Consider the following 14,852-nt stretch of genomic DNA (forward strand, 5'->3'; position numbering starts at 1 on the left):
CTGTGTTGCTGTGAGGTTGATGAAGCGATTTGGGTCTATACCGTTTAATTATTTTTTGTTAAGAAGTGGAACAAGCACTCTTGAAATCTGCAAAGGTGTTGTTTGTTAGCGCTGTGTGCTTAAAGGAATTGATTGGACCAGCCATGCACATTGAGTCCCTTCATGTCAGGGTAGTACTGTCGATAAATTTAATTAGTGCACAAGGTTTTTGATTGGACACCAGGATTTTATGATGAATTGTGCAATTTTATCACCAAAAAGCATGTATCCATTTAGTGGGAATATAATGCAGTGTAGCTCCTACCTTGCAGCATTTGCTCAGTGAGCAACTTTCTGGCCTAGTTTGTCTCTAAATTCCGACCAAAATCATTTAAATTTATCTCCTCTTGCGGACAAATGTCAACTTCATATATATTTGTCATCAAAAAGAAGGCAAAAAAATCCCAGTGGTGTAAATTGATAGCATCTGGAAGGCTAACACTTAGCTGTAAGGTAAAGAGATATAAAACAATCAAATGAGCCCTTCAGCATACATGTCATCAGACAGAAACACGCCGTTAATAGTGCTGGTTCTTAAAGACCACACAGGCATCAAAGCCGACCAAAGTGACACGAGCAGGTACATTAACATGCTGTGTAATGTGCTGCAGCTGAGCGGCTAATTAGCTCTCTAGCCTGTGAACTATCATTAGCATAGCATTTGGAGGTTGGATAAGAAGGAGGCTACAGCTGGAAAGCTGATGTGGCTGTTGTTCAGTGTTTCTACCTCTAAGAGGCTACATGTTACAGACCACAGGTTTTACTGTTGCCTCATCGAGAGCGGAATAATACCTCAGGATATATTTGGCAAAAAATCAAAATCATCCTTTTAACACAATACTGTTGAGCATAAGCTTCAGCTAGCTTAAGGGTTTGGTGAGATAAATTGAAATCAAACTCATTTTGGGGACTGTAGCAAAACAATAAAATGAAAACAATATCATAAAAATTTAACTTGTATGTGCCTCTGTTTACACTTAAGACAGAAAAATAGCTACACGCAGCAAAGTTGCTCCAATGACAGTCAGCAGGGACTAGCTTGTATGCTAACTCTTACTCCTTACCTCACTTTGTTTTAACTTAAAGAAACAGCCTAATTATACAGTGGCCATGAAGTGCAAAACGCAACAACCAAAAGGAAAACACACACATACACATAATAAAGATGAAAAAAAAAACAAAGTGGAGAACAAAAACAAAAAAAGAAAATCACAACAACAGTAAAGATTATGCATCAACAGTAAGGGAACACAACAACAAAACAGAAAACATAACAATTTCTTATTTTTTTATTTTTTCTATTTTGCACTTAAGGGCCACCATACTATCACACCGTCTTGAGGCTTTTAATTTGTTTACAAGGTATTTTCAAAAAGTTAGCTGTTATTTTAGATGAAAAATAAATTAACAATACTAAGAGAATCAGGACAGAACATTTTTTTAAATTTACTGTATAGCATTAATAAAATGAAGAAGAGCAACACTAGGTAAGAGAAGACAAAAACAATCTGTTACCAATAAGTCTGACTCAGACTTCTAAGAAACGATTTTCAACCCTCTTTTTGCATTAGGTTTTTTTTAAATGAATTTTAATACATTTGAGACAGCTTAGACTGTTTTATGGCAGATTTAACTGGCTGTATTGAAATAAGAGTTTACTTGTGATATGCCACAGTTTTTCTTGACATGATGAGAAACTAGTGAATGTCAGGAACAAAAAGAAGAAAGAGAAAAAAAAACAACCCCAACACTGCCACCACCACCACCACCAACAACAACAACAACAAAAAACAGTATCATCCCTTTTTGCTGATTTGTCCTCAAACCAGAACCAGGAAAGTGATCTGGAGAGCAGACATGATAGAAAAATGCATTTTGATTTATTTTACACTTCAAGCATCCCTCTTAAAAAAAGTTATTTCCCTTTTTGAAAATATCACTTTCACTTGAAGGAAGATGAGAACAGTACAGGATGTCATCATTGTTTAACACCGCTCTGTTCTTTTTCTCCATAACCCTCTCTGACCTTGATGTAGGTGTGACACCACCCACTTCAGTTCTTTATCTGTTACATAGGGCTTGGGTGTTTTGTGCATGAAACATGGAGACAATGAAGTTCTATGTCTTATTTTTTGCTTTCAAAGTGTTTTTTATTTGTTTGTCCTTTGTGAGCAGTTTTTGAAAAGAACAGATGGCATCTTTTTTAGTTAAACATTCATTTTCCAGGCTCAAAACAACGGGACAATCAAATCTCAGCTTGAGCTGTCACTTTAACTTGCAAGGAGCTTTTCACTGGAAAAGATTTTAAAAACGTGACCAAATTTGTTCTCCCTCGGCCTCAGAATTCCTGGAAACATCAACATTAAGGCTAATTAGAGATTTGTTGGAGCCATTAGTGTTTTCTAAATGCCAGCCCCTTTACCCTTTAACACCCTGAGCTTGCTTTGCAGACACAGTCACACCCTCAGCACCAGACCAGAGAGGGCTCAGCTATATCAGATGGCACCCATCCAGTAGTTAAACTGTCCCTGAGGTTCCAAGCCAAATTATTTGGCTGTCCTTGTGATGCCATTGAACTGTTTCATACAACAATCCTCACAGGACCAGGGCAACAATTATTAACCACACGTGTTATCTCCCCCCATGCTAATTCAACAGCACTCGGCCTCTGTGGCTTATTTACAGAGCCGCATATTTGCTCCCGATGAGTCAGCACTTCTCTCACATTGGATGTAATTCTTGAGGGGAACTTTTCTGTGTGGTTAATGCCTCAGTCTGCTCTCTGTAGTTTCCATATTTAAACTGAAGGAGCAGCATGAAGTCGAGTCTGCATCCATTAGAGGGAAGAATAAAAGTGTATCTAATTCTTAATCGCAGCCCATTTCCAGCTGTGCAGCTGCTGCACAACTCAACATGGCTCCAACCCCCAAAATACCAAAAATCTATCATCCCTACCCATGTGGACAATGTTTTGCTCCCATGTGTATTGATTCATTGTGCAGGGTCTCCCAGATTGTGATATGGCTTTACGGTGAATTCAGTTTGGATAATCAGCCTTTGTAACAAGGATCTGTGTTAAAGAAGATGCTGAAGCTATGACTTCACTGGTTTTCATGTTTAAAATCAGATCTCTAGTCTTTTGCTTTTATCTATTCATTTATGAACCAGAGATGATTAAAGCTCTGTTTCCAACAAGCAGTCCATGGATCAGTTTAGTTTGGTACGGGTTGAAGGAGCAAGCCTGACCCTGTTGAATTTCCATAGCCAACTGTGCACTTCTTGGTAGGCAGCGTGTAAGCCGGATGCTGATAGCCGTGTCGGCTTCGTAATAGTGTGATGGCATAGCAGCACGATACAGTATACCCTGCTAGGCATGGGTACTAAATTAGGTACTTTTATAGGTACCAACAAAATTCCATCTGTAGTACTGAGTATTGATTCATGTAAAATCAAAAGGTACTATGTTTAGGTACCTAAAAGCATCCCTGTGACTGTGGGGAAGAGTAGGCAATTTGCTGTTCCTGGACATGAACACGGCATTGCAAAACAAGTATGTTAAATTGATAAACTTTGAGATTTTAGTATTATAAAAATAAATATTCATTATCACATAAACACAAACAAAAGTACCAAAAATTGGTACCATTGAGTACGGATACTGATTGCCAGGTACCAGGCATTGGTACCATGCCGTTTCATATGTGAAAGGTACCCATTCTTATACCCCGCTAATAAATCCAACAAAGAAGAAAAATGCGACACAGTAAACAAAGAGCAACCATGAAAGATATCCAGCAACTTGTCTAAAGGTTGACTGGAGATTTAAACATGGCAGGGTTATGAGATGTTTTTTTATTACCACTGTCACAAGGAAAGTGACGATTCTTTAGACCAATCAGCGGACTGCAGTGTTTCTACCTCCACCTTCTGGGGTCCTATTGGTATGTTAGTATATCGATATGGCACCTCAACAGAAGGGTACCAAGAAGTGGGATGGTACGGGTTGGTAATTCAGGGACCTGTTCTGGTTTTGGTCAAAGGAAACGCCACAGTATGTGTGCCATACCAACATGAACCGAACTGAACCACATGGTGGAAAAAAGGCTTTCTATTGGATCGGTTGCATCTCTACATTGATACATCTCCATTCTGGTCAATCACACAACACCTTTTCTAAAAATATACACAGCTTTTATTGTGCCCAAGGATGTTTGTTCAATATTTAAAAAACACTACATGTTGGTGAGGACAACACAAGGGATTCAAGCGCTAGAATTTTTACCCCAGTTAGGGGGTAAGCCAGGCAGAAGCTGCAGCTAGCATGAGTAAAATGGCAAGTGTCACAGAACTGATTTAGCAAACATTAAAGAGGATTTTTTTTTTACAGAATTCACAGTATGTAATGGCTCACCTTGTTTGATAATGGTGTATTGTAACAGTTTGCTGAGTCACAGGTATAATTAAAGTCTCTCTACCTGCCTTGTGCTGTGTGACAAGGTGCACAACACAACTTAGAGCAGATATAAAGGCTTCCGACATTTGTCCCGTGAGTATGTTCAGCCTGATGACTCTGTGTCTGATTGAAGACTTTTACTCCAAAAAGACAGGACTGTAAGCACAAGAGCACTCTAGCTGCTTGAGCCCTTTCAATTTAATGCACTTCTTAAATGGCTCTATAAGTAGAAGCCTATGTTCACCTCTCTTTTTTAAGTCTATGGTGTGTCAAAAGAGGACAGATTTTCAAAAGAAACATTTCTTGTTAATTTTCTTCCTTGTTAAACTTCTTTTTAATCAATGTTTTCTGCGTCCTAAAACAAGACCTGTAATTTTTTTAAGAAAAAAACACATGATGAAAAGGTGACAAGATTCATGCCATTATAAGAGCTGTGTGGCCTTGGTGACTCATACCTTTCCTCTCTATCACCAGGTGCTGCTTGTTGACTCAGAGCCCCTTTCATCCAGCCGTGGTTTTTGTTAAGGCGTGATAATGTTCAGTTGCCAAACTCACAAAGTAAACAAGCAGAAAACCCACCATGAGATGAGTACCATTTCATGGCAGTGCGAGATAGACACATTTTAATATGGGAATAGAAAGTTGGCTTATGGAGTGGAAGCTCTGGCTCTCATCATGTGGCCGTATGAATGTAAATGTCCTCACTGCAGGGAGTGTCCGGGAATCAGAGAGGAAGGACTCCCCAGGTGGGAGAAATGAGTCAGCCTTCAGGTCAACTGCAAAACCGGATTTCACGAGGAGCAGACAGGAACTAACTTTTAGGTTAAGGTTCATTTTGTAATTGTAAAAGGGAAGATCAGACTCTGTGGTTCTGTAATGAGTTTAATAAATGGGGCATTTTCAAGGGCATGTAAAGGGACATTGTGTAGCTGGGATACTTTTCATTTTATATATTAAGAAAGAATGAATTAAGCTGCTTAGTGGACGGTGGAGTTCTTTTTACAATGCTCTCAGGTTCATCTGTTTGCCTTGCCAATGTCTTCAGCAATGGCCTCACAACAGAAAACTTTAAAAGGGTTACTTAAAAACTGGGCAGAGTTTTCTTCTTTAAGGTTCGTCTTGTCTTGTCAGAGACACTGAATGAATTAAAACAGAATTCAAGAGCATCAGTTCAAGATCTTAGAAGACATGCCACTGACTGGTGGAAGGAGCTAAAACTCACTGGGTCGCCATTTACTACTTTTTACTTTTTATGACTACCTTAATGCTAAAGGTAGTATTTAGGGATGCAGAAAATTGATCATTTTTGGTCAATCCCAATAGGGATATCAACCAGAGCCTCCTTTTTGTGTGACGAGCTGGTGAAAAGTTTGTCTCCCTCTTCTGTCCCACCTGAGACATAGCGGTCATCTGTTCCTTTCAGGCCACCTCCAACATGTAACATTCCAACATGGCAAGTCTTCTTGTAATATTCTGATGTCTGTTTATTCAGAATAGCATCTCTTATCAGATTATCTGCATCCCCTCAAAAATCACAGTCCCTCACTGCCTGTTTTTGATAAATTGTTGCTCAGTCTTTTTTCTGGTACAACTTGGGGTATGTCTGGTGGGCAGATGCTGTGTTGACTCTGGGAACAAAGGAAGCTTTCAGCACACTCAATGTAGTCTCTCATCTCCTCTGCTTTGTTGTGTCTCTTGCGCTATCAGTCATAATAAGTAATGCAAATGGCTGGAGTCCCAACTTTTCAATATTAGCCAAAGCTAAAACTAGCTTAGCCATAAATTTCCTTTATTCAAAAGTCTGTTGTCCTCATTATCGTTGTTGTGTCTTAATTCATTTATCTAACTAAACAGTACATCCTGAATTGAATCATCACACTGACCTTCTGCAGTGTGTTGTTTTATCGTCTGTGCCGTTCAAGTTACTTGCCTCAGGGCAAACCATAGACTGTATAAAGTATGGATGTTATCTCTGTGATGTCACCCGTCTGTTCATGTAACAGTAAATTGAAGCCAGTTGTCAGATGCGGCCATATTGGATATGATGCAGGCTTTGAGCTTCCTATATAACAACTGACAGTGACTGTCAGTCGTGAGTTGAGCTGTGTCTCCGCTTCGACAATTGGACAATCCGACAATCAAACAATTCTACTATCTTCTGAACCACAGAGTTAGACAAAAATCCACCCCCTGTACAATGTGTGCTGATAGCAAATTTAGTGCTTTTTGGCTGGGTGTGATTTCCAGTCATTCTTTAGCCAGCCTCATGCGGATTCTCAATGAACTGCAACTTTTAGCACTTTCGAATAGGCTTCATTTTTGGGCCAAACTCTGTAACAGTGATGTCACTTCCTGTTTCCACTTAACAAATGACCAGGGTAGTCCAGTACACAAGACCAAACATTCTGTGTTTAAGTCTTTTGTCCGTCTTCTGAGTCTTGAGACAAAGAATACGCACTGAAGTCCATATGTTAGGTTTAGGGTCCTCCTATTAGGTCGGAGTTCAAGACCATCAGCAAGTTACTCTTAAACTCGCCAATTCTTCTATTTTAAATTGGTGAATTGACTTCCTTTTCTTGAAAATTTGACTCCATAGTAACCAACTACAAATAAAAACTGTTGTTATCACATTTAGATGAATTCATTAACTGTCATCACAACATTTTCTCAATTCTCATGTTTTCATTGGCTAGTTCACAAGTGCTCACACCGTCATCACCAAATGGTTTTTTATCATCCATCCCCCACAGAGGAGCTTCCCTCCATCAGATAACGTGTTCCCTCATTGTGACAGAAAATCTCAGATTCTTTTTTCATAATTAGCCTGGAAAGTACATTGTCAGTTATCTGGCTGAGACTTTTTTCAGTGACATACATTTGAAGTGTTTTAGGAATTTGTTAGGAACTGTTATAAGGATTTTTTTGTGTCATTTTTTTTTTATTTTTAAGATGCGTCCAAAATATGCATGATATAATTCAATCATGAAACATAAAAGTAATTTAAAATAAAAAATGTTCGCTATTTTAACACTGATGTGACAAAAATCCTACAATTACCCTTCTGTGAAATCTTAAACTTCTGCAATCAAGCAGTTCATCATCTATTTAGCATGAGGAGATTAGAGCCATTAAATTTTCCCTGCTCTTTATGATGTTTTATTGTCTAATAAAGCATGAAAGGGAGGGAGAATTTTTGCATATAGTCACACACTGCTGGGTGCTCCACGGCCAGGGGGCCAAAGTTCTTTAATGCAATTACTGATGGAAATCGTTTCCTTATCAGTGACTGGGAGACATAATTCCTTTGCCAAGTGGATAATAATGTTCACAGTTAATGCACAATGAGGATATGTGTCATTTTAATGTTCGTCAGGGATGGTTTAACGCTTTCAGTGTTATTCTTTCTTTAGATTTGGTTCATGGAGCTGGATGTAAAGATGTCAAAGTGGGGTTTATTTCATTCTAATGGAGTTTTACATTGTTGTGAATGAAAACAAATTAAATTATGCTGCACATATATATATATATCGGAACATGATTGTTTTAATGCTAGTCTTAGCATGCGCAACATGAGCATGTGCTGCTAAGGCTTCCTAATTACTAAGCTGTCTCCACCCTGTCTTCAGAGTATTTACCGGAAAGGTTTAGCACCATGAAGTCAATGTGGTTTTCAGAGGTCAGGAACTGGAATTGTATTACCCACCCTCAGTAGCTCTAATGGAACCATATTAAGACCCCGTTTTGTATTTGATAAAAGAGCTAACATTTTGTACCATATTATTTTAAGCAATTCATGAAGTCCTGAGTCAATAGTCGAAAGTTTCCTCCAGCTATAATTGACACCGCTGCGTAAAGGGAGATGGTGTTCCTCTACATTAGCGGCTGGGTGTCATAACATATCATAAAACCAGTCCCCTAACCTTGTCAGCATTTATCATGACACCAATTAGCTTTAAAAAAAAGAAAGAAAAAAAGAAAGACAGCCACTCTGCTGAGGGTGTTCTTCATGCTCATGTGCAAAAGGGTAACAGCCCTTGCGTCCAGTCTGCGTGGGTTTCTAAAAAAACTCCAGGGAGGCATGAAGGGTGAGCGATCTGAGCATGGGCTGGGAATAAATACACATCATGTCAAAGTAAAACGACAATGACAAGGGCACTATCTTATTTGTATGGTACAACACAATTAACCCAGCTCTATGACATTGTCTTGTGCCGCTGAAATAGATTCTGTCATGTAACGGCTCCCTTCTCCTTCTTCTGTCTCCCTCCCTCCTTCCCTCCCTCCCTCTCTTCGTCTTCTCTCTCCTTTTAGGTCTCCACATAATGGAGCGAGAATGAACAGAGAGCGGCTTTAAAAAAAGCATGAACTGGAGGTTTATTGAGGTCATCTACTTCCTGTTTATATGGGACCATATAACAGTTCAGTCTTCCCGCCAGGACCCGTTGGCCACTGAGCAACATGTCACCAAGCAGTATGACTGGCTCATCTCTGACCGAGGACCGTTCCACCACTCTCGGAGTTATCTGTCCTTTGTGGAAAGATTCCGCCAAGGATTTACGACCAGATATAAAATTTATAGGTGAGTTCACTTTCCGCCTGTGTACTGATGCCACGTAGGCTTTTTAAGAGTTCTGTCTCTTTTAATGGTTTTTCTATTTTGAGGTTTTTTGCTTGCAAAAAGCTGCACTCTGAACATTTTTAACCTATTAAATGTGTTTTTTTGTATCTACTTGCAACCACTCAGCACTATGAACTTCTGTTTCTTTTATAATTGAAGTACTTTGAAAGTACTTTTTCAGTTTCTTTCTGGTGCCTAGATTTCAAGTCCTTTCATGATGATTTAATTCTCCCAAACTAGATAGCATGCAGTAGAAATGCAATACAGATGCTTAACTTTTCCACATAAAATAACAGAAGGAATCTTAGGATTCTTAGGACTTGCCTAGCTGGAAAACAACAGTTCAAAATATGTAAAAAAATTAATTTAATGTTCAATTTTGAATCTTATCAGGCATTACTCAAAAACCCCCAAAACAAAACAAAACAAACAAGAAAAACATTGTAATATTTAAGCAGCAGGAGAAGATACAGAGTTTAGATTAATGGTAAATTGATGGTTACAGAAGAAAAAATGTTTCTGTAAAAGTATCAACCAGTATGTACAAGCTCTTTAATCAAAATTATATTTTTAATGCAAAAATGAAATTGTTGTTGTTATCCATGAATTCTCAAATGTACTGTTTACAAAAAACAAGCGGAAAAAATAGTCAAACATATTATTGTTTTTGGACAAACAGTAGTTTTTTTCTTACATCCCTGCTTGTGTTCAAAGGATGATGTTTGTGTTGAGTAACTTCACCTGGTTTATATTTGCACATTTCCTTACATGACACAAAGGAACAGAGAAACAATGAAATTAGAAAGCTAGAAATCATCATCCTCCGAGTGGAGTGGTTTGATTTCTTCACATCCTTCAGAAATTCAAAGACACTGAGATGGAGAGTCATTCGCCACATTCCTTTGGCAGTTATTTCAGAGGGTTTGTTCTTTCTCCCTCTCCCCCGTCTCTCTTGGTACCTCGCAAAGGCTCCCAAGTCCCCCACTGGCTTTTTCTGCCTTGATACAGTCACATGAACAGTAAACAATGTATTTGCATAATGTGTAACTTGACAGAGTGGGACGCTGCACGGAGCCATGAATCTCAAAGGCAAAACTTCTGAGGCTGCTTTTCCATAGACTGTGCGCAGCCGTCGAGCGCTGTCTGTGATGCTGCAGTGATTTATTAAAACAGAGCGCGTGTGTTTGCATGTTGGGGGGGCTGCTGGGAACGTTGCTGGGCCCAGGTGGCTTTTGTTGTTTCTCTCTCTTAGCAAACCATTAGTGGCATCTCACTGTGCCAACATAGCTAGATATCCCTTTCCTCGTGACAGGGGAGTGAAATCTTGTTTTGAGAGTTTAACAAAATTTGCTTAAATACGAGTTTCTAAATTCAACACTTCTACAAATCTGCAGACCTGTCAAACAAAGAAAACTTTAGCAGCCTCTGTTTACTTTTCTTTCTATGTTTCTTTTCCAGTGAGAACCAAGGCCCACCATCTCAAACTATAAGTCATTATTTGCCACTAGTTAAACAAAGGGCTCTCTCAACAGTCCTTAGCATGACTGGACATGTTCAGCTTGTTTGCTAGTGAAATACATCTTTTTGATTTGGACAACTTAAGGGCAAACCCAGTAAATGAGCATATTTGCTATCATTTGGACTAGGATCAGTCTTTGCACTTCACCATATACATAAGTGGTAAGGATTTCTTTTCTAAATCATCCTTTTTCGTTTAAAGTCAGTGATTATGCTATGACTAGCAACTTTAGATGCAAGAATGGTCTTGAAATGAAAAAAAAGCATCTGTGCCTCTTTTTTTCGACAATGAAAGTCAGCCCCAGTAGGGGGGCAAATTTCAGAGTAAACCCCGACCAAATGTTGTTCCTTGTTGACTGGTTTTGTCATCAAAAAACGTTTCAAAGGAGTTATCATCAAGGTAATAAGTAGTTTTGTCTGGCATTAGAAGTATAAACACAAACCTTAAATGAGTAAATATTTTCCTGCCAACTAAACACTCAACATCTAATGGACTTGAAGATCACATCTAAATCACATCTTTTAGCCCAAGACCAATTCAGAATGTCTACACAACGATCAAATTTGAAGTTTGGCTTTTTGGACATCAAGTGGACGTCTATGGATGTCCCTTCACAGTTGTTTTTGGACTTCTAATTTTGGCCTCCTCAAGGTACAGACTGCTACTCCAGACAACATCTTTTTCCTGTCATCTACTGAGCATCTATTTATGGCGTCCACAGTACCTGTTTACTGCGCATTATTTGTGGACGTTTAAACGTTTAAACATTAGTTTGGAATGGAAAAATTAATGAATTTATTTGTTTACATTTACTGTTTTCCACTCTGAATCGTGATTCATTATCTTGAACTGGTTAACTTTCCTGTGGCTTTATTTGGCTCAGCAGCAGGTTGAAGTGTAAGTATATAACACCTCTGTTAGCATTCATAGTTACCATCTGTTGTGGAGAAAATCAAATGAAGCTATAGGAAAATGAATCAAAACATTATGCCTACTTCTAAAAATGGACTACAGCTATGTACAGAAACTAGAAGAAGAATAAAAACAATAAGAACGCCTCAAATAGCCATGATTAGATCAGTTGTGTTAATAGCTTGGTTGATATGGATGCGTCTTTGAAACTGAAAGGACACTGGTCTGTGACCTGGCATGTACAAAGAGTGTTTAATTTTTTTCTCTTATGCAGAGGTAGTATGGGTGTCATAAATGGACGTTCAGTAGATGTTAGAAAAAGGTGTCGTGTGGAGTCTGTACCTTTAGGAGATCAAAGGTATACATCAAAGATGACTGTGAAAAGACGTCAGTTGAACATATGACACCAAGATGCATGAAAAAACTGACATTGTAATAGGGGTTGTCAAACTTTTCAGCTCGCAACCCCCAAAATATCAGCCCTGAAGACTAGCAACTCCCTACCATGAGAATGCACTCAAAGGCAGATCCATAAACAGACAGTAATGAACAAATGAGATACTCTCTTTAGCTGATAGGGATGGGTACTGAATTAGGTACTTTTATAGGTACCGACTAAATTCTGTCAAAAGTACCGGGTACCGATTCACGTGAAATCAAAAGGTACCATGTTTAGGTACCTAAATGCATCCTTGTGACTGTGAGGGAGTGGAAGAGTTTGTTATTTTCCATGCTGGACATGAACACAGCATTACAAGTTTATATATCGAAGAATAAATATGTTTAATTAAAAAAAAAAAAATACATTTTATTTGTAAAAAACATTGAAATCTTTCACCACATAACACAAAAAAGTACTGCACATTGGTACCGTTGAGTACTGGTGCCGATTGCCAGGTACCAGGTATCAGTACTGTATCGTTTCAAATGTGCAAGGTACCCATCCCTATGAGCTGATCAGTAAAAAAAAAATCATATATTGCTGTGCTTCTCAAAATAATCTGCCGCCACTTATATTGTCATATCCTGGCGTAGTTCCCTTGGGGATAATGTGGAACCCAAAACAAAAAGCATGAAAAGAAAATAAATGCATAAAATTTTAGACCCAACCACATAATGAACCACAATACTAAACCACTGTTTTATCGTGCTACCCAACTGTTTTCTTGTTAACAAGGCTGTAATAATTGTTTAAACACCAATAACAAGGGTGATTTATTCTCAGCAACACAAGTAGGTATCAAGGACACCCTGCACCCTACATGTCATACAAATCAACCAATCCAAATCAGGTCTGGCACATTTTATTCCACCTGTTGACACTGGCAAAAGCAGAAGATACCTAATGGTGTCCTAGATTGGTAAACATTGTAGCAGAAATGTTGGTTTTTGTCTCAGGTGAGTCAGGAAATAGTGACAGAAACTGGGCTCAGATTAGCTACAGTAGTATAAAGTAGGGAAAGATTCTGTCCTGTAATCCAGATAACACCCTACTTCCCCTGGCAGGATTACAACTTGCATAACCACCTCCTCACTATACAATATCCCTTGGTTATAGGGACACTGACTGGGCTGTGAGCATAACTTACATTGTACGACTGTATTAGCAGTGTGGGTGAAATCTCCTTGAAGCGTGCCTCTCCATGTTTGGTGAATAATCATATACATTATTTGGAGCAAAGCTGTGAAATAAGCCCCTAAAGGTCCAAATGTTTCCAAGAATCCATCCCATCATGGACCACCAGTTAATTCCAGTGATTAGCTCATCCTCCAGCAGTGAAGGGGTTGGAAATCAGTGACATCAGTTGCTGTAGTGTTTGCTTGGAATGAAATCATACATACCCTCGATCCTCCTCGGCACATGATTGCACCGCCATGCTCAGCTCTAACCAGCAATGAGAACTAAATCGCTTTGTAAATTTCCCTGGGGACTTTCTCTGCTTCTGCGATTTAGTGGTGGAAAGTGTTTGAGTCAGATTTGCAGAGAGACAAAGCATCCATTCCCTTTCCGGGGTTTTGCTTATCAAGGGAGATTACGCCGCGCGGACAATGCCAACCTGATCAGCGACAAACAAATCTGCCCCATCTTTAATAACATGGGCACTGCGCCTAATTTGAAGGATAAACACAGGTTTTAGGGAGTGCCAGCCTCTTGTCTCTCTGAACAGGTCACAGTCACTTGAAGGGACAGATACACCAGAACGAAGCAGTTATCTTTCTCCTTAAGGCATATATCTTTAAAGTAAATCACTGGGGAATGTTTTGTGTAAGCACTCATCTCCACTGTGCTGCCTCTGATTATAATCTTAGACCTGGAATCAGTTTTTCCCCCTTGCAGTTGTATGTATAGGAATATATCTCCTTTAGATGTTCATCAGTCACAAGAAAGCCTCTTTCACTGCACTTGTGTCTGACCTGCAGCTGAATAATGCCCATCAATGTGTGCACCAGTCAGTGCCGAAACTCGATGGCCTGTTTTGCTCACACTAGCATCTCTGGTTCTGTTGCTGCTTGTACTCTATTATGGGGTCGAATATGTCTCAGATGAAGCGTGTTCTCTCTCTTTGGTCTTTTTTGTCCCACAGCTCTATCTCAGGTTCTCCGGTGCCTGAGTGAAAAACCAATATAAATGCAAATCTGGTAGCCATTAATGCATTTTAAAGGCCTCAAATCAGCAGTGCACTGTAATCAAAGCAAAGAGATGGGGGTTGTTATTTAGAATAAAAATATTTATGAAAATGAATACCTCTGATTGATCGCTCTTTGAAAAGCCATGCTCTCATCGTCCAACCAGGGCTCATCAAGACTTCAAACTGTTTCCATGTTTGGAACAAAGCCCTGAAATGGCTTGTAGGAAAACAGGGCTTGGATGTGAAATTCATGTGAAGATGCCATCCAAGGCAGCAAAGAAAGGGACCAATTGTTGGACTTTTAATGAAATATGAAGAATAACAATGTTATCATTGTAAATTACATTATCATTTTCAGATGAAGTCATCAAATACACTGTTATAGATATATAATGTACATCAAAGCTTTTCAATTAGCGGCCCAAAAGCAGCTACCAATTGATTAGGACTCTGGTCCGATGAGGAAAACATCTTTTACCAATAATGACAAGTTCTTACAAAAATTCCAACTATAATACAAATATTGACTGCAACACTTATTGTAACCTTGCAACTAACCAACAATGCCTGGTGTCATTGAGCAGGTACATTTGAAAAGACAACATTAGCAGTCCTACACAGATGAAGTAGCATGTCTCTGTCAAACCTAAAATGAAAAACAAAAACAAACATCAAGGAAAA

The 14,852-nt window shown here is 39.0% G+C and overlaps 1 protein-coding gene across 2 annotated transcripts in view; it reads left to right on the forward strand.

Moving 5' to 3' along the window:
- brinp1 (bone morphogenetic protein/retinoic acid inducible neural-specific 1) overlaps window positions 1-14,852 on the forward strand; it is a 278,377-nt gene that overhangs the window by 140,063 nt on the left and 123,462 nt on the right. For both annotated transcript variants that reach the window (XM_074690229.1, XM_074690227.1), the window contains exon 2: window positions 8,804-9,071. In XM_074690229.1, coding sequence (XP_074546330.1) covers window positions 8,854-9,071 — 218 coding nt within the window. In that variant the 5' untranslated portion in view covers window positions 8,804-8,853. The remainder of the gene's footprint in view (window positions 1-8,803; window positions 9,072-14,852) is intronic.

Source organism: Halichoeres trimaculatus, unplaced genomic scaffold (genome assembly GCF_033239565.1).
Source record: "Halichoeres trimaculatus isolate MK-OKI-2021-1 unplaced genomic scaffold, fHalTri1.1 fHalTri1_scaffold_16, whole genome shotgun sequence".
NCBI classification, from domain to species: domain Eukaryota; kingdom Metazoa; phylum Chordata; class Actinopteri; order Labriformes; family Labridae; genus Halichoeres; species Halichoeres trimaculatus.